This window comes from Arachis ipaensis, chromosome B9, assembly GCF_059453495.1.
Source record: "Arachis ipaensis isolate K30076 ecotype BB chromosome B9, ASM5945349v1, whole genome shotgun sequence".
Classification (NCBI taxonomy): domain Eukaryota; kingdom Viridiplantae; phylum Streptophyta; class Magnoliopsida; order Fabales; family Fabaceae; genus Arachis; species Arachis ipaensis.
This window is the reverse complement of record NC_142444.1, coordinates 7,561,844-7,583,106: the sequence shown is the minus strand read 5'-3', so window position 1 is coordinate 7,583,106 and position 21,263 is coordinate 7,561,844. Positions and strand designations below refer to the sequence as shown.

The window sequence follows — 21,263 nt, the reverse complement described above, 5'->3', positions numbered from 1 at the left end:
GCATGGAGGGACTTGGGTGACAGGGCTGACCATGATGACGGTGGACTTGGTTCGGGGCCGCTTGGAGATTACTTCGTTGGTGTCCCAGCCGATGACCAAACACTTCAGGAGAGTACGCCATGGGTTAGTCCGGGGATGATGTTTTTAGACTTCCTGGCAGGTGATGGGCTTGATGCGGACTTCGGCGGGTCACACTTTCTATAGGAGATTACTGCCATCATGCAGGAGGATGATTCGGACCGTAGGCATGGTTAGAACTCCGGCACACAAGTACCTTTAGATGTCGATCTGAACGAGCCTCCTACGATGCCTGCTGCTGACCATTTTGCATTGGGTGGTACTCCTCCTTTCGCCTACACTGCTACGTCACATTCAGTTGCCGGGCCGTCTAGGGCACCCGTCCAGCCTAGGCCACCTGCACAGCCTGTCCCGGATAAGGAGGAGGATGAGATCGAGGATGAGGAGCCGCTTATCCGGAGAGGCCACAGGACACGGGTACCCCGTCGTTGCTTCACCGGCTCGCATCTGTTTAGATGATTCATGTATCCTGTATGTTATTTGTTCATGTTCGTTGTTGTATCTTAGCCAAGTTTATTATTGTCGTTGATGTACTTTGACGATCCAACATGTAGTTTGGTTATTTATGTTTCAGTATGTTGTTCCAAATCATGATATTGTACTTTGAAAATGGCTGTTTAGTGTTTATTTCTGTTACTAGCATAGTTTCCGCATCATGTCTTAATTTAATTTGTAGATTTATTTATTGCCGTGTGCATTCAACAGACATTTCGTTCAAAACTCCGAAAACAGAACATATTCATTAATTAAGATCCCATGCACAGTACATCGCATTAACATTAACAAATTCTATCACTTATCAACTGCAAGTAACAAAACCGATAACAGTGGAATCTAAACCCCAAAGTGAAATAAACAAAGTACCAAAGCTAACAATACACCTACTCATGTCCCCCTGTGTGCTCTGCTCCTCCGACCTGTGGGCAACTCCAACGTGTGTGTCCGGGTTGCCGACAGAGCCCACATCTCTTTGGCCGGTTCGGATCTGCCTCGTCCATATTGGTCCGTATCCGAGTGGACCTCGGACGACTCTCTCTCGCACGCCTCTTGTTAGGGTTCGGAATGACAGTCGGCCCATCATATGGTGGCCAGAAACCCTCCGGAATGGGAGGTGCGAATCCCATCCGATACACACTGAACACCGAACTCAGACGATACACCTGGTGGACGTAAGGCTGCCATGTAAGCCGTGAGTAGGCATATCATGCCAGTGCGTAGGAACACGGGAAATGAAGTTCATGGAAGTATCCGCAGTCACATGTCTGAGATGCAAGCGAGACTCTATAGCTACCCAGTGAGAATGAACTAGTCGGAGTCGTTTCTGCGACGGTGAACTCCGAGTTATCCCTGTCGTACAAAGTCACCGTGAAGCACCTCGCCGTCTTCAAGTTGGCCTCGATACACTTCACCAAGTGCTGACTGAATTGTTGTCCGGTTCCCAGCTGGGCCTCAGCCTCTCTCCCTTTGCGAACAAATAGTTCGGCCAACCTTCCGTATGTTGCCTTCACTAGCGAGCACATAGGAAGGTTTCTGACACCCTTGAGGATTGAGTTCACACACTCAGAGATATTCGTCGTCATGTGCCCGAATCTCCGCCCCTCATCACAATGCTGTGTCCACAAGGAATACTCAATCCGGTTCACCCAGTCACACATCGCCGGGTCTTCAGACTGCAGAATATCAAACCAGTAATCGACTCTACCTCGGTCTTAGCGTACGCCGTGTTGACAAGTAGCCTCCTTGCGTCTTTGCCCTTGAAGGTTAGGGCGAAATTTGCCGCTACATGTCGAATGCAGAATGTCCGGTATGCAGATGGAGGTAACCAGCCTCCGTCGGGAGCCTCAAGCGCGGCCTTGATGCCGTTATACCTGTCCGATATAACCAGCAGACCCGGCTGCGGTGTCACATGCTGACACAGGTGGGAGAGAAAGAAAGACCAGGACTCAACATTCTCACCCTCGACTAATGCGAATGCAACAAGGAGTATGTTGGAGTTCCCGTCCTGTGCAATCGCGACAAGCAACGTTCCCCCATACTTGCCATACAGATGGGTTCCGTCAATACTAACCAGGGGCTTGCAATGACGGAATGCCTCGATACACGGTGGAAACATCCAGAATAGTCTGTGAAAATAAGCTTAAGACTCGTCCAGCTGTCCACCAACTCGAACAGGGCTCGTCCTTAGGACTGCAACAGTACCAGGCATCGTCAACTGGACTCCTAACACCCACCTAGGGAGCTCGTTGTACGACTCATCCCAGTCACCATAGATGAGAGCAACAGCCTTCTGCTTCGCCAACCAGACCCTCCTGTACGTCGGCCTAAACCCAAAGTGTGCGGCCGTGGCATTTAGGAGCACCTTGATGCTGACGGATGCATCAGCCCTAACCATTGGCATAATGAATGCCGATATCACATGATAATCCAAACTCTTGTGGTCGCTGGAGATGGAGGTGGCGAGACACGTATACGGTCCATTGTACCGTTTGACCTCCCAAAGGCCCTGGCGCTGTCGGAGACTCATCCGAATCAACCATGTGCACCCATTCGCGAACTCAGAACACTTGCCCACATACCGGCGATAGTCAGACTCCACTACCTTGTACTGTACCCCTCGGCGGATGCTATAAGTCTTCACACTTAACAGGGCCTCATCTTTATCCTGAAATTGCTGACCAACCTGGAACTCTGTCAGACCTGCAGACCCTTCCGCATCTCTAATGCCAAATCCAGCAGACTGCCCAAGTAGAGGAAAAATGTGGAGGGTACTGCTGTGTGCTAGAGCTAGAACCACCTCCCGCCCCAGCAGGCTCACTCGCCCCAATATCATAGCCACTGTCATCAGCAATCATATCCGGCTCGACATCATCGTCCTCTGGATCATCCAACAATCCATCTCCAACCCCAGGCGGTGCAGCACACTGTAAAGAGGTCGGCAGAAATTCCCCTGTTCCGACCTTGTCGCCTACACTGCCGTTGAGATCAACAGCGAATGAAGGGGAGGCGACAGGCTGGACGGGTGGCTCGTACGCAGGGACGGAGGAAGAAGCAACGGCAGGTCTGGAGCTAGAACTGGCTACCGTGGCTAAAGTGGTGGTATTCCGATTCAAACCCCCCGAGCTGGATACCACATCAACCAACTTTGCCAACAGTTTTGGTGTCCTCACTTCTGGAAACTGCCGGTGACAATGAAACATGACCTGCAAGTCCTCATCACTCCCCATCGTGAAACAATCATACTTTACGGTTCCTGGAGCACCATGATTGGAATGCGATAGAAAAACTTCTTAACCCATTTCACACCTTCCAGACCAAGTTTCAGCAGTACCGAGCTAACAAGGTCATCATAGCTCGTCGTAGGCCTCACGATAATACAGAGAGGATCCTTATCAGTGAACTTCACACCAGAACGAGTTTTTCTGTTAATCGATCCTCTGTGGTGAACCAACACTACAAAACTCTCCTCACTAGCCATCTTACCCCCTCTAATGAGAGCAACTCACGTTTACACCATATATATACAGGTCTGGTCCTCACTAATTCGAACCAGCCTAGTTCAAAATACGATTTGTGTAATTCGAATTAACTCACTTCGAATTAAGTTAAGTGGCGTGCATGGAGGTAATTAGAACCAGCTTGGTTCGAATTACTTGGGGAAGCTTGCACCTATGTAATTCGAACTCGTCTAGTTCGAATTATGTATGCTTATAGTTCGAACTAAGGTGGTTCGAATTAGTGTGCGTTTTGTTCTTGTACAATTCGAGTTGAGTAGGTTCGAATTATATACAAATGTAATTTGAACTAGGTTGATTCGAATTACATAGAGATGTGCTTTGGTTGATTGATGAAGCAATTTTTAACTTGGCTGATACACGTAAATTATGACTTCCCTTGGCTTATTTCTGTTTTTTGCCCTTCTTTTATCACGGTGACAACTAAACTTTTTTATTCTTGACCCAGAAATGTTTGGTAACCAAAGAAAATCAGCCAAAAACAGTCATAACTTACCTTATTTAGCATTTATTAATTGTTGCTATAATTAATGAATGCTAAATAAGACAAGTTCTGGCTGTTTTTTTTTTGTCTCTCTAGCATTACCCTGATTGACTGAGATTTGTCGCGCGCCGATGATGTTAGCGTGCGAATTTATACCTATTTAAAATCAACTGCTAAAATTAACTTTTAGAATAGGATATATATTAGAATACAAAATACATATTAAAAATGGTTAAGTACAATTTTGGTCCTTAAGATAGGGGTAGAAAATTTGTTTCATCTCCGGCCTTTTTTTGCTACAAAATAGTCCCCAAGGTTTAACTTAGTTTTAAAATCGTCTTTTTTACAAAAAAATTAATTTTTATTACCAAATAACTAAACAAATTAAAAAAAAAAGAAAGAAAACAAAGGGGAAGGGAAAGGGGAATCACGCGGAGGGTGGGGGGGAAGGGAAGAAGAAGGGGGAAAGGGAAGGGGGGAGGTCATGCCAGCGAAACCACCGAAACCACTGTCTGCCACCGCTACAACTCCTCTCCGTCATCGCACCAGTACAACCGCAGTTTGCTGGCGTCATCGCTGGCTTGGATTCGCGTCACTGCGAGTAGAGGGAGAAAGAAAGAGAAGCGGAGAGGAAGAGAAGAGAGGCACGAAGGCGCTGAGGAAGACTGCGTTCAGCCGTGAACTGCCGTCGTCGGTCGCCATCGAGCCCTGTCCCGTCGCCGCCGTTGGAGTGAAGTCATGTCGTCCCGTCACCATCGAGCCCAATTGTTGCTTCTGCTTTCTGCTTCTGCTTTTTGCCTTCTGCTTCTACTTCTGCTTCTATTTTTACTTTTGTTGTTGCTGTTGTTGATTCACCATTCACCATTGTTATTGTTGTTTTATTGTTGTTGATTCTGCTTCTATTTTTGCTTTTGTTGTTGCTGTTGTTGATTCTGGTTTTGATTTTGTTGTTGTTGTTGTTGATTCACCATTGTTGATGTTGTTGATTCTGCTTTTGCTTCTGTTTCTTCTTTTGTCTCTGCTTTGTTGTTGATTTTGGGGAAGAAGGGGGAAGGGTATTTTCGTTCAAAGGACGATTTTAAAACTAAGTTAAACTTTGGAGACCATTTTGTAGCAAAAAAAAAGGATGGGGACGAAACAAATTTTCAGTCCCTACCTTAGGGACCAAAATCGTGCTTAACCCTATTAAAAAAAATTAAACTACATATATATTTATACATAAATAGTTAAATATATAATGACTAATTTTAGGATGTGTTTGGCAAATACGTTGAAAGGAGAAAGCACATTACAACTTCTTGAAAGTTTTAATTTTTGGTTTGGCTAATTTTTTTCTCTATACACTCATAACTCAGAAGTGATTTTGTTCACAAAATCACGTTTACAAAAAGCAATAATTTTTAGCTTTTACGTTGCACTAACGGGCTTTTAGCCATTAATATTCAACATTTATTTTCTTTTTACCAACTTTATCCTTTATACATGTTATTGTATTATTTATAAAATTTTTATTATTTTTCTTTATATGAGCTCTTTTTTCTATTATTTATTATTTATATTTTTTATTAATTTTTTGTTTGACATTATATATTTTTATAATTGTGATTTTTGTGTATTATATTTGTTATTATCTTTTTATAATATAATTTATTGATCCCATTAGATAAAATAAATTAAACAAAAAATAACTATAAATAATAATAATAGTAAAAAATTATAGTGTATTGAAAAAAAATTCTAAAAATATACTATATAAAAAACATATAAGAAAAAATATAAAAAAATTAAACATGTATAAAAAAATAACATTATAATTTAATATCATGTTCTTTTTAGTAATTATCTATCTAAAAGTGATTTTAACTAATATTATCCAAATAATATTTATTTTGTTAAAATTAATTTTGGTATAGAGTTGACAAACATAAATTATGGTGACACAAACTTACTTCTACCCAAAATTAATTCTATAAAATCACTTTCATTCAAACTCCAGTTTGATAAACCACGATCTAAACACACACTTAGTAGTTGATTTTAGTGTATAAATAATATTTTTTATTTAAAATAGCCAAAATATAACAGCTAAATAATATATTTCAAAACAATAGCAATTTAGTAATTAATTCTAAAATCAATGCTAAATAAATAAAAAAATACTCTAAAATACTATTAGAGATGTTTAATTATTAAGAAGGATTAACTTATAAAATATTTAAAGAGAATGACCGAATTTAAAAAAAAAACATAAATATTATTACATGATAAAGACTCTATAGTGCAGGAGCTGTATCAGATAAAAAAGATTAGTTAGTATAACTGAAATTAGTCAGGTTGTTAGTATGCTATGCAACTGGCAAACAGTGCAGCAAGTCAATTATGTTAGATTAGTTTTATATATATATATATATATCTCTGAGATTCTTCTAAATCAATTTTGTGATAAATGAAATCAGATTCTTCCTTCTCTCTCCTTCTCCTCTTTCTCTGCTAGTTGATCCCTCTTCTTTTTGTTGCTCTCTTCTCTTGCTTCGTTCCCTCCTTTTCTCTTCTTTTCACACTTGAACTCAGTTGACAGAGTTGATGAGAGTTGTTCTGTTTCATCCATGGCTGTTTCAACATGGTGCGGTGAGTGTGGACTGAAGTAGAGGCTCCGATAACGAGATTGAGTGTGAAAGGTTCCGATCTGAAGAATCGTGCAACTGTGCAAGGATCTTGAGTAAGGAAGCTCGGGATCTGGTCGGTAGAATTTGACGACCCTTGGAAATTGAACCAGAAATGGCAGAACAAGTTCCGCAGAACATTGACATTCAAGTTCTTGCAAACCTGTTGAATTAGGTCAATCAGCTACAATCAGCTACAAACCGTGCGAACATGAATTCGATAATGGATTCGGTGTGTCTTTATTTTTTGCATCCTAGAGAAATTCCAGGAGTGCCTTTAGTTTCAGTAATTCTTGGTGCAAATAATTACCATGCATGAGAGAGAGCTATGTGGAGAGCGTTGAAGTCAAAGAACAAATTAAAGTTTGTTGATAATTCCATTACTAAACCAGTAGAAGAAGACTCTTTGTTTGAGGCATGGGATAGGTACAACACCTATATTGTGTCTTGGTTGAATCTTTCTTTGAGTACAGAGATAGCAAAAGTGTCATGTGGATGAACAATGCTGCTGACATCTGGAATGTGCTGAAACACAGGTATTGTCAGGGTGACTTGTTTAGAATTGCGAAATTGCAAGAAGAGTTGTTTGCAACATAACTAAACAGGGTGACTTGAGCATCACTGCGTATTTCAACAAATTAAAGGGGCTCAGGGAGGAATTAGACAATTTTTCTCCTGTGCCAGCTTGTAAGTCTTGTATTATTGGAGAGTGTGAATGTGGCCTTGATGTTGTGAGAAAGCATAAAGAAGACATGTGTGTGGTTAGGATGCTAAGAGGCCTCAATGATCAATATGCTGTTGTAAGATCACAGGTAATGCTCATGAAACCACTTCCCGATGTTGATGCTGCGTTTTCATTGCTTCTGCAGCAAGAACGACAAAATGTGGAATCGCTTGAATGTAGAACCTTGATAGCCAGCTTAGACACAAAGTCGAATTATGCCATGAATCCCCAAACAAGCTCAAACACGAGAGGGGGAAGAGGCTTCAAAGGTAAAGGTGGTAGAACCACTTATGGAAGAAGCGGCCGAACTCAAGGATTCAAGCAGTGCATCTTTTGTGGAAAAAGTGGTCACACTGAAGACACATGTTATAGAAAACATGGTTTTCCATACCATTTGAGAACTGGAAATGGAAGAAGCATAATCAACAATATAATTGCTGATGAGCATGATGAAAAAGTCAACAATACACCTCAGGAAGTTCAGCATGACTCCGAGATCTCATTTTATGTAGATCAAAAGTTGGCATTATTGGCACTTCTAGAGAAGCAAAAACCACAACAGCAAAGTCATAATCAAACCACCATACTACCATCTAGCCAAGGTATTGCATTCATCATGTCATTAGCTACTTTTAGTCATTGTTCTTGGGTCATTGACTCAGGAGCCATTGACCATGTCTCATATTCAATTAGTGCATTTAAACCTATAGGATGGAACACAAACTGTCACAGATATAGCTGGTACCATAGAGTTTACTTTCCAATTTCAATTAGTACATGCATTGTTTGTCCCGAAATTTAAGTTCAATTTGATATCTGTATCGAAGTTGACTAATGATCTGAAATGCAAGTTCATTTTTTATGACTCCAATTGTGAGATACAGGATCCAGTTTCCAAGAAGAGGATTGGAGTAGCTAAACAAAGAAGGGGATTGTATGCTTTTGAGAATTAAAACCAGTCACAACAACAAAGATGATTCAGAAGCAATTACATATTAGACTAGGTCACATACCATCTCAGAGAACAAATGTGATGCAGAAATCATATAGTTTTTTGAAAAATAAAGGGAACATTGGACCCTGTGACTCTTGTCACTATGCTAAACAAAAATGACTTTCATTTTCTTCTAGCATGTCTAAGTCTGCGAATTTGTTTGAGCTAGTACATATGGATATCTGGGGCCCCATTGAAACAGTTTCCATTAAAAGACACAAATATTTCTTAACTGTAATTGATGACAAAAGTAAATATACTTGGATCTTTTTCATGAAATCAAAGGCTGAGATAGCTTCTCTTGTGCAAAAGTTTATAAATCTTGTTCAAACACAATTCAATGTTTCTGTAAAAAAGATCAGAACCGATAATGGCCTTGAATTCAAGTTAATTTCTTTCTACAATTCCAAAGGCATAGTGCATCAAACAACATGTGTTGAGACTTCTCAACAAAATGGAATCGTAGAAAGAAAGCATCAACATATTTTAGAAATAACTAGGGCATTAATGTTTCAAGTAAACATGCCAAAGAGTTTCTGGACATATGCAGCAGCACAAGCTATTCATATTCTTAATCGCATACCTAGCATTTTATTACAAAATGTTTCTCTTTATGAAATTTTAAAAGGAAAATTACCTGAGATTGAATATATCAGGGCGTTTGGCTGCTTGGCATATGCTGCAACCTTGACAGCTCATAGAAAGAAAGTTAATAAGAGGTCCCGAAAATGTGTACATCTTGGGCACAAACCAAGGACAAAGGGCTATTTGCTATTTGATCTATCAACTAGGGATGTCTTTCTCTCTAGAAATGTTATCTTCTATGAAAATGTTATGCCTTTTGCATCAAATGCATTCTCTGATCCTGGTCAAGCACAAAAGCACACACCATCTAATACACCTACTACATTCACAGATCCATTTGACATTACTCACAATACATCTTTTAACAATCCATTGCATAACACTGTCATGTATTTACCTACATCACAAACAGATGTTCCAGATACCACGTTGCACAATCATGCATCCTATTCTGATTACATTGCTTCTGATTCAAGTGAGTTCCAGATTACTCATGATCATGCTCCCTTAGATGCATTTATCAGATGCTCAAAATTTGAAGCCTCAGGGGTGATTCATCAAGATCACACTGGTCTTAGAAGATTAAATAGGACAAAAAAGCCCCCAACATACCTGAAGGATTTTCATTGTTTGATGTCTTCTGCAATAGATTCAGCTACTCCCAATTCTTCCTTGCAGCATCCTGCCTCACAAGTAAGTACCTCACTAAAAACATACCCATTAGCTAAACTCATGCTTGTAGAACTTAGGAATTATGATGATGATGTTACAAATGCTAATTGGAAGTCAGTCATTGATAATGAACTTCTTGCTCTAAAGAACAATAAGACCTGGACTTTGACTAAGCTCCCTGATGGTAAGAAAGCAGTGGTTGTAAATGGGTCTTCAAACTCAAATTTAACCCTGATGGCTCCATAGAGAGGTACAAGGCACGGCTTGTGGCCCAGGGTTTCTTGCAAACTCGCGGAGTGGACTATAAGGACACATTCAGTCCAGTGGTAAAAATGAATACGTTTAGAGTTGTGATGGCTATTTTGGCTGTAAAGCAGTGGCATTTGCACCAATTGGATGTAAACACAGCGTTCCTACATGGTGATTTAAATGAGACAGTATTCATAAAGCCTCCACCAGGATTACAACTTCCAGAACCAGGCTTGGTTTACAGATTGGACCACTCTCTCTATGGATTGAAACAGGCGAGTAGACAGTGGAACACTAAGCTTACAGCATCCCTCACCAGTCTGGGCTATGTACAATCCAAACATGATTACAGCATGTTTACCAATATCAATTCAAAGCATATGACTGTGATTTTGGTGTACGTTGATGACCTTGTGCTAGTAGGTGATGATATTGAGGAAATCAACCATATCAAACAGTACCTCCATGGCCTCTTCAAGATCAAAGACCTTGGTGAACTCACCTATTTTCATGGCATGGAGATTTCCAGAGGCCCAAGAGGGATTGTCATTTGCCAACGAAAATACTGCCTTGATCTCCTTAAGGATTATGGCATGTTGAATGCTAAATTAGTTTCGACGCCTATGGACTACACCACACATTTATCAAAGAGCTCGGGCACTGTCCTTGCATCAACTTCAGAGTATCGAAAACTTATAAGGCGACTCCTCTATCTTACCAACACCCTACCAGAGTTCTGCTATACAGTAGCAAAACTCAGTCAGTTCATTGACTGTGCAACAGACAAACAGTTTGAGGCAGTTTTGCGAATCCTCAGATATCTCAAGGGTGTACCAGCCTTGGGTTTATTCTTCTCAGCTAACACAGATTTACCACCATCAGGGTTCTCTGATAGCGATTGGGGGACATGTCCTGATTCACAAAGATCAATTACAGGGTATTGTTTCTATCTGGGTACTTCAATCATCTCCTGAAAAAGTAAAAAATAGGATACAGTTGCTACATCATCCTGTCAAGCGGAATATAGGGCCCTTTCAGCAACAACCAAGGAGGCACAGTGGCTAAGGTTCATACTAGAAGAGTTGCAGGTGGATCAGGGGAAACCGATAACAATCTTTTGCGATAGTCAGTCAGCTCTGCACATAGCCGCTAATCCCGTCTTCCACGAATGGATAAAGCACATTGAGGTTGATTGCCATGTCGTGAGGGATAAATGGCAAGAGGGGGTGACGAAGTTGCTCCCAATTTCTAGCACTGAACAAACAGCTGACATCTTGACAAAAACCTTCACTCCTAATCTATTTCGAGCTTGTCATGCCAAACTTGGATTAATCAAAGCATCCAATCCAAGTTTAAGAGGGGGTGTTACATGATAAAGACTCTATAGTGCAGCAGTTGTATCAGATAAAAAGGATTAGTTAGTGTAACTGAAATTAGTTAGGTTGTTAGTATGCTATGCAACTGGCAACCAGTGCAGTAAGTCAATTATGTTAGATTATTTAAAAACTATATATATGTGTGTGTGTGTCTATTATTACAGCTAGTTGAATATGAGATTCTTCTAGATCAATTTTGTGAAAAATAAAATCAGATTCTTCCTTCTCTCTCCTTCTCCTTTTTCTCTGCTAGTTGATCCCTCTTCTTCTTGTTGCTCTCTTCTCTTGCTTTGTTTCCTCCCTTTCTCTTCTCTTCACACTTAAACTCACTTAACAAAGTTGATAAGAGTTACTCTGCTTCATCCATAATTGTTTCAACAAATATACCTTTAAATTATTTTTTTATTTATTTATCTCCTGTAGACATAATTATGTATACAAATTATTCTAAAATACATAATATAAGATTTCGAGAATTAGGAACAATTTTATTTTATAAAAAAAAGACTAATATCAAAAAATTATTCTTCTATAACGAGATATCCAACTACACATTAACGAGCTCAAAAAAATTCAATTTAAATAATATCAAAAATAAAAAATTAAATACACCCAAACAAACCACATATTTCTTGTAGAAAAAAATCTAAGATATGAAAAAAAAAAAGAAATGAGACAATACAAATGAACCCTAATTAGAAAAAAATTAAAAAGGTAAGAACACAAAAAAATATAATGATTATTATTTGTAACAAATTAAAGTACTATAATAATTATTTTGTGATTTATACAATAATTATTTTGTAATTTATTTGTCTCTTCATTATTCAGACGATGATGTTGTATTAGTTTTTGAAACTACAGTGAAATAATAAAGTTATTTATTAATGGTAAATTGGTGATTTATAGTAACAAATTTTTGTTGTAGATAATTGTAAATGAATAAAAATTTGAATATAATAGGTAATTAAAAAAATAAACATGTTTATAAAAAAATAATTTAAAGATATATTTGCCTTTACAAAAATAATTTAATTTTTTTAAATATTATAAAAATTAATTCTTCTTAATAATTTTAATATTAATTTTTTTTAAATAATTAAATATTTTTAACAGTCTTTTAAAAAATAATTTTTATAGTTCTAAAAATTAGATCGGATGAATCGGTCAAATCGGTCTAACAGAGAATTGACGGAAAAAAATTATCCTTTTTAATAATTAATTTTACTGTTATTTTATTTCAAAAGTAAATAATTTTTTTGTTAAATTTAATTAAAAATAATTTTTTAACTTTTGTAACAGGAGTCGTATGAATTCCTGACTATCCCCATTCTCTACGCTCCTAGCAAAAGATATATTCGATTTAGATGTGACAGAAGAGGAAAATGCTTCCGGAATCATTTAATGATTATAATGATAAAGCCCATGGCCCAAAGGCCCAATAATGTTGAATAGCGCGTGCTTTTTTTTTTTATTAACCTTTATACCGGCTAACGCATCCATCTTTTCGTCCATCAATAACTGTTTTCAAATTTTAGAAAAAGTAAATACTAATTTTTTTATGAAAAAGTGTAGGGAACCAAAATAAACCAGCCAACTTTTTAAACAATTTTATTTAATAATTAATTTTAAATTTTTTTAAATTCAAAATTTGAATAATTAAAAGTTGATTAACCTAATCCTAAAAAAAAAAAAGTGTAAAAACGCCCCCTTCTCTCCCACTCCTACCCCTGTAGTTACGCACAGAAACCATTCCCCTTCTCCCATTTCCATAGTGACGCTGTCTACACTCCACTCCAGTTGGCACAGCCGCCCCGACACCGAACACCGCGTCGTTAGGCAACATCCCACAGCCACTAGTCTCGCCTCCATGACCACCGCATTGTTGTCTCTTTGGTGCGCCAAATTTTGTGCCAATAGGTAGTTTACTGCAAGAATCATCGCCAAATTTCCTTGGTCCACCGCAAGAATCATTGCCCCGTTACCGTTCTCGCTGATTGAAGGTTTTTGTCTAGTTATTTACTGCTACTTCATAATTTTGCAAGTTATTTTTTTTGTCTTCTATAAGCATGTTTCTTTGATTTCATAACTATTGCTAGTGCTTACTTGGTTTCCATATTTTTATTTGTTGAATTTGGTATGAATTATTCTAGAAATTTAAAAAGGAAGACAAGCAACTTTCAGAAAGGAACAGAAGCATATATGTGAAGATCTAATTCTTTGCAAAGAGTAAGTTCATGTTTGATCACTATAGCCATTAACTCTCATTCTCCCAATATACTTAGATATACTCTTAAATAATGGACTAATCAACTTGTTATGCATAACGCATATAGATAATAGGCTTATGTTCATTGCCATGGGTTAGGTGAAAATTGATTAATTGATGGAATATAATTAGACTAGGGTGAAATTACCATTGTAAACTAAAAATGAATGTAAAAAATTGAATAATTGATATTTATTTTTATATTTTTTGGATGTTCTTTTTTGATACATTTTTTATGTTTTTTAGGAATGGTATTATCATTATGTGTTTCTATTTTGATTTGGTTGTTCTCTTTGTAGAGTAAATTGAAAAAATGGATTTATAAGAGCAAAGGACAACCCACAATTCATGAGTGATATATGTTTTCTATGCTCGTTAGCAAGTAATTTAGATAATTGGCTAGAGATAAACTTCAGGAAAAGAAGATGGATGGCTGTGGCAGAAGTAAAAGAAACCTGTCCTTGGATGAAGGAGGCTTTAGATATATTGATTCGAAGACAAATTCAGTTGTAGATTGTAAAAATTGTAGGCATCACTTACTTTTGGAACCTGCAAAAGTGTGGAAGAGCAAAAAATTAAAAAAGAGATATGAGATTTTTGGAATTGAATGAGTTAAAATTGATTATCAACTTGAAAAATTACAATTATTCTTTTGTTAAACAAATAGATGTTTTTTTTTATACTAAGTGAATGATTCTTTTTTATTAATTTTGGTTATGTTGAATTCATGTATTGACAGTGTTTCAAATTGTATAGATAAGTTGAATGAATATTATGATTCCTTTCATTGTATTTTAGCATGATGACAAATTTATAGTTACTTATATAGGATATTTTTTTTTATTTTTTATTCACATGATTTTTATTAAAGTAACATCTATTTAGTATGAAAAATGAACATCTTGATATACTTGACAGAGGTAGCATCCACTTATATCTTTATAAAAATAATTAGGTACCTAACATAAGTTACTTTATTGTAGAGATGATTTATTTGATAGTGATTATAAGTATCACAAAAGAAGGGAAAAAAATTTGAATTTATCCTGTTGCTTGATGATTAAAAAAATTTAAGTAAGGAAAAAAAATAAGAAAAAGAACAACAATATCTTATTTTCAAACTTAAAAATATATTATACCAAACATTAGTACCTTAAATAGACAGAGTAATTTGCAACCTCCACACAAATAGCATTCTAATTTTGCATTTTTTATTTGAACATCTTAAATTTCTTAGTCGGATCTAGACAATCATTCTTTTGAATTTTGAAATTATCATCCAAATTAAAAAAATAAAAGCCAAGAAATTGACTAAAATCATAACAAAAAAGAAATGATTTCTTCATGCTATACTTGGCTTCTAGTATCTAAATAAAAGGATTTTCTTTATTCTTCATCTTTCTTCTTGAACTCAATGAAAAATACAATCACTTCCATTGGTTTGGCTTTAAAACTGAAAAGTATACATTTAATCTACAATTGTTCAAACACATGCATAAAGATACAATAATTAAAACTCAAAGCCAACATACACAAGCTCAAAAAAAAAAAAAACAAAACAAAACAAAAAAACAACCAGAAAAGAGACAAATGAGGAGATTCTTAAAAGTAAAAGGATCAGATTCTTCAGTTTCAACAACCTTCCATAGTTTCTCTTGAAGATTCCTTACTTTGTCCTCGATTTTTAAAAGCTTTCTCCATTTATATGCAGTCCATAGACCAAAGTCACCATATACAACAATATAGGAAGCCCATACATAAGGGTAGGTTTTTGCATGCTCTTTGATTTTGAGATACTATTTCTGCAATGAATCTATCAAGTTCACAATAAAAGAGCCACTTGCTACTTGATCATCATTCATTAGTATTCTGGATCAGTGTAGCAAAACTTGTTGCTTGTGGCTGATTTACCATGCTCCTTGCCTGTAATATTCGGCTATGGATAGTATGATAGTTGCATAACCAATGATCCTTTTACAATGGAGTTCTGTAAAATAACATCAAAACATAAACACACAGCATACAGAATCAAATAAATTCCATCTATTCACGATAAAATACAACATCCAATTTAATTTAAAAAGAACCATCTATCTATTAATTAAAATGAACATCGGTTTTAGTTGATAAGAAACATCTAACAAATTAGAAAAAATTTCACCCTTGCACCATGTTTAAATAACTACACTCAAACCCAACTTCAATTCAAACAAATTTAAACTAATTTTTTTCGTAACTCCCAAACCACATAGAAAAGAAACCAGGAAAATATGTCAATGTAGAATTCAACAATTCAGGTAGAACCAGTAACATGCAGAAGTCGATTCAAATCATATAATCAACACAAACTTCTACAACGATTTAAGAGAGACATCCAAAAAAAAGCAACATCCGTTTACCTTTAAGAACTTAAAAAATTAATTTTGGGAAACATCCATGTACAGGAACAAATGAAACATCAATCTAAACCAAAAAGTAACATCATCTGTAGACCATCTCTTCACGATAAAATGATAAAATGCAACATCCAATTTACTGTAAAAAGAACTATCTGCCTATTAATTAAAATGAACGTCCTCTTTACATTCAAACCTAAATTCAATTCGAAAAAATTAAACTTACTTATAACTACCCTAACCATCTACTAACCTGTTGGAGACCAATGTGGTGAATGACGAGCTGCAGCGCACAACGGAAAAGGAAGAAACGTTTCGGCGCGTCGTGGAGGCAGTGGCAGACTTGATGCGGCATGGTGGAAGGTTGAAGGTGGCAACGCGACGACGCGAGTTTGGGAAGATCACGAGTTCGCGGTAGCTACGTTGACCAGAGTCTGAACCAGTGGAGGAAGCCATGAGACTCGCTGTTGACGACGACAGCGTCCTCGCGTGCAGTGGTGACGTCGTCGAGTTGAGAGACGGAAAAGGCGCTGAGCAGTGCTGTTGAAGATGACGGAGTGGCGTGGAAAGGAGGTCAGCAAGGCTTCGCCGTTTGAGGGAGGTTTATCGACAGGATAGAAAGAAAAAGGAGATGAACGGCCGTGGTAAAAGAAGGAATGGTGAAATAGTGAAATATAATTCTAAATTAGGGTTGGGGGTAATGGAGAGATGATTTTTTTTTTTTTGTAGTGAGCTTTGGATCAACCTAATAAAAATTGATAGAAATTTTTCTTGTTTCCTAGCAAAATTCTTTTTTTATTCGAAAAAATTACGTGGTGACAAAATAATACTTGAAACTGTTATTGATAAAAAGACCATTAAAAGAAGATTAATTTTCCGTTATTAATTGAGTTATCTTATCATAATTACAAAAGCTATTGATAATTTTTATTTATATTTTTTATAATTTTAAAAACATTTTAATTTTAATTAATTTTCTAAAAATTATAATCCTCGTTTTTCTGAAACTCTTATCTCTTTTTAATTTTTATTCATCATCGTCATTCTCATCCACTTTTCTTCTTCTTTTCCAATTCTCTTTGTATGCTTATCAGCAGTCCTAGGGGCTAACATTTTTTTAAATTTTGAGATATCAAACAACCAGCATTGGAGAAAGAATGAATAACAAAAGTGAAATTTTATCATGCGCATGAGACATTTAAAAAAAAATATATTTACTGACTAAATGATGATTAAATTTGAATATTTGATTAAAATTATTGGTCACTTAAACTTTCTGATTCTTATTAGTTGTTGAAGGAGTGGAAGGAGGTGGTTTCAATCTGAGGCTATCAAACAGTAACAATAATGATGCAAAATCAAATAGGTGCAGGAGAAGAGATGGTAAAAAATAGAGATGTTGAAGAGATGTTGCTCCTAATCACAAGTAATGTGCGCGCCATATGCATAGAGGTCGTCTCCAATTCATGCGGCAAGTGAGATAGTTAGAGAGGGACTTTGGGTCGAAGGAAAGGATGTGGATGAAAAGAAAAAGAAAGGAAAACTTTCGTACATGGTTCCTTCACACAACACACAAGTGGAAGGAACCATCTTCTTATGGAAGCACTTGTGTAAGCAAGAAGTATATATTCACTCGGGAAAATGAATGTGAATCGAAAAAAGGAGAGTCGAGAATCACATAGAGGATGTTATCAAAGGAGGCTAGTTGCAGTAAGAAGACTTGGCCAATTTCACAAATGTTATATTTTGAAGGCAAGGAGGTCGAGCCTGGAAAAAAAAAAGTAAGGATTATAAATAAAACGTGCTCAAATTCAAAACTTGAACGCAGCGATCTAAAAGTAGTGGGAAGTTAAAATTAGAATGTGGTTTGAATTATTTGACCTTCAAGGAGGGGATCAGAACTCAGAAGGTAAGTAAGTAAGTGTATTTGACCACCAAGAAAAATCATTTCAAACATTTGAGTTTCTGTTCTCTTTTTTCAATTAGTTCTAGATCTTATTTCTTTATAAGTTTTTTTAAAATGATTGTTAATTCCATTATTTTTTGTAAAACTTTCTCCTTTTTAATAAAAGTTAACCATTTTAAAAGATCTTAGAAAAAAATCTTTCTTTTTAAGTGATTTTTTTTAAGAAGATCTCTTACAAAAATAAAAATAATATCTCATATAAAAATATTTTTTTATGTTAAAAATATTTTTTTAATAAAAAAATTTTAAAAAATATAAATTGTAATTTTTAAAAAATACATTTTTATATTTTTAGTATTTTTATTTTTATTATTAAAATTTTATTAAATATATTAAAAAATAAAAAATATCTTTTTATTAATTTTTTTAATGCTTTAACAGTGACCAAATAACCACTAAAGCATATTGCAAATCTTTGGATCAATAATTATTGTAGAAGTTAAAACTAAAACCCAAACATAATACAATTGAAACGAAAGTTGACATAAATATAATGAGAAGGTTCATAAATTTAAAATCATTCTTAAAATCATATTGATCTGAGTCTTTAGAGCGTGGCACTTGGGATAGGTAAATTAGTCCAAGTGTTATATCCATGAAATCTAACTAGTGAAAAAGATGAAAGTCTATCTATAATAGACAATGATGTCAGTACAAAGACAAAAACTAAGATCAACTGTATAATAGTGTTTTCTTTATGTCAGGAAATTTTTAAAAAGTAAAAATATATAAAATAAAAAATTTAATTTTGATGTATTGATTGTATAATACTAATAATTAATGTGATATTATGTAATTGGATATATGTATAAAATAATTTTACATTCATAGTACATTAAAATTAAAATCATAAAATAAAATAATAAGATCAAATAAATTCATATTAATTAATTAAATATAATTTTTTGTTTTGAGTGGCTAAATAAAAATAAGAAATAAAAAATTAAATATTAAGAAGAGTACATATCAATTAAAAAGAGTACATGTTAAATATAAAATTATTAATATTCCATTCATCTCACATAATAAGATCAGAAAACATGAAAGATGTGTTACAAATTAAAGAACACAATACTATAAATGATAAAGTGCAACTGAAAAATGCTGCTATTCAAATACTCTATAAACTTTTTCAAATAATACAATGGTGAGTGACCTCCTCAATCAAGAAAACATGGGGCAACACCAAAAGGTGTGCCACATAGATGAGGATAACAATGATATCGGCCAGGTGATTTGTATTCCAAGAGAACGAAACATCAAAATTAAGGAAGACAGCTACTCTCACTAAATATGAGGAAGCTATTATTCTTTCGACAGCAAACCAAAGAACACAACAAAACAGACAAGAGAGAGTAAGAAGAGTCCAACTCTTTATCTATGATGTGCATTGCAAAGAATAAAATCATCAAACATATTGTTTACACTTAAAATTTAAAAGTAATTACAAATATAATTAAAATTTTAAATGATGGCTACAACGAACAAATATTTATTCAATCGTTCATCAAATTATACACGTTAACAAAGAAATTATGCCATCAAAACTGAAATTACTGTGAAAAGTTTAACATTGATGACGTGATACTAACAACCTCTAGAACAATTCTATAATGTTGCAAATAGATTATGGGAGGCCATAATATATATGTTTGTTGCAATTTAGGATTTAAAAAATAGAATTTGAAATTTTTTAAAATTTAATTGTAATATTTTTATAATTTAAAAGTTATTTGGATTATAATTTTAATTTTTTAATTTATATTTTAAATATTGAAAAGAGTACATGTAAAACATAAAATCTAAGTATGTATTTGTGGTAATTACTTTTTTTTTAATTTATATAAAAAACTTTAAATATTAAAAAGAATACATGTCAAACATAAAATTTAGGTATGTATTTGTTATAATTGTTTTTTTGAATTTATATAAAAAAGATTAAATATTAAAAAGAATACATGTACTCCCGCCGTCTTCTTTGAGGCAGTGTCTCGGCACCACAACCATGCTTCCCTCCCTCGTTTCATCTCCTTGCTGGTCGCTAGCCGCTTCTCATTTCATCTCCTTGCTGGTGGCTAGCCGCTCGCCGGGTAGGTTTTTCAACTGTTCCAATTTCTTTTTTTCTTGTCTTTCATCCTGACGTTTTTTTCTGATTTTCTTCAAACAAAAATCTACGTATGTATTTGGTGTAACTATTTTTTTTAATTTATATAAAAAAAAGTATATATTAAAAATAATACATATCAAACATAAAATCTAAGTATATATTTGTTGTAATTATTTTTTTTAATTTATATAAAAAAGATTAAATATTAAAAAGAGTACATGTCAAATATTATTATAATTATAAGTTTTTAATTTATATTTTAAATATTGAAAGGAGTACATGTCAAACATAATTATAAGTTTAAGTTTTTAATTTGTATTTTAAATATAAAAAAGAGTATATGTCAAACATAAAATCTAAATATTTATTTGTTATAATTTTTTTAATTTATAAAAAAAATAAAAGATATTGAAGACTATACATACTTAGAATACTCCTCATGGGTCATCAGCTGTACATAGGTGTCCATACCAGTTGTTCTACAGTATCGCAATAATATGTTCACCATATGAGATAGTAATACAAAAAGAGGATGACAACAAATACTGGATGTAACAATATTCTATTTTTTTTATTATTCTTGTTATTTTTTTTTTTTTGTATATATAGAGTTTTTATTTATTTTGTATTATGATTTTATTAGTCCCATAAAAAAATAATAAATTAAATAAAAAAAATTAACATAAAAATAATATTAAAATCATAAGTAATAAAAAAATTATAACTAAAAAAAATTTAAAAAATTAAAATTTATTTAAATATTTAAAATAAAATAAAATAATAATATAATATAAAATAATTATTTAAATTTATATCATTTTTAATAGTTTTTTAATTTTAAATAGTATAATCTAACCATTTAATTTATTATAGTTTATTTTAATATAAAAATGGTTAAATATAATCTAAATTAATACACCAATTTTTTTTTTTTTTTAAATAATAGAAACTGCACTCACACACGAGACACTACCCATCACAATTTCACTGGATTTTAGACCACCAAAAGGGCTAACTCCTTGTACTATTGAAATTCTAAAAAGGCTCCTTCAATTCTCGAGCCACACTGTCGACGAGTGGTTGAATGAAGATGATCTAAACAGTCAACTCTCCCATTTTTTGAGTTCAAATCTGGATTATTACTTTGTACCTGTCGACTTCTCAAAGTAAGTAAAAAAATTTGAAAAC

General features: G+C 34.6%; 1 protein-coding gene across 1 annotated transcript; it reads right to left on the bottom strand.

Annotated features, from left to right (window-relative positions):
* Nucleotides 1-1,717: 1,717 nt before the first annotated feature.
* On the bottom strand, nt 1,718-3,275 carry LOC148543646 (uncharacterized). The gene is made up of 3 exons (XM_088498616.1): nt 2,898-3,275; nt 2,759-2,815; nt 1,718-2,080 (listed from the first exon to the last, which is right to left on the bottom strand). Exons 1-3 carry the CDS (start codon nt 3,273-3,275, stop codon nt 1,718-1,720), a joined length of 798 nt encoding a protein of 265 aa, XP_088354742.1.
* Between the last annotated feature and the right edge of the window lie 17,988 nt (nt 3,276-21,263).

Coding starts and splice junctions, on each gene's coding strand:
- LOC148543646 (XM_088498616.1), bottom strand. CDS start 3,275: ATGTTTCATTGTCACCGGCAGTTTCCAGAAGTGAGGACACCAAAACTG. Junction 2,816..2,897: donor ACAGTGGCTATGATATTGGG/GCGAGTGAGCCT, acceptor CTACTTGGGCAG/TCTGCTGGATTTGGCATTAG. Junction 2,081..2,758: donor CAGGTCTGACAGAGTTCCAG/GTTGGTCAGCAA, acceptor GCGATTGCACAG/GACGGGAACTCCAACATACT.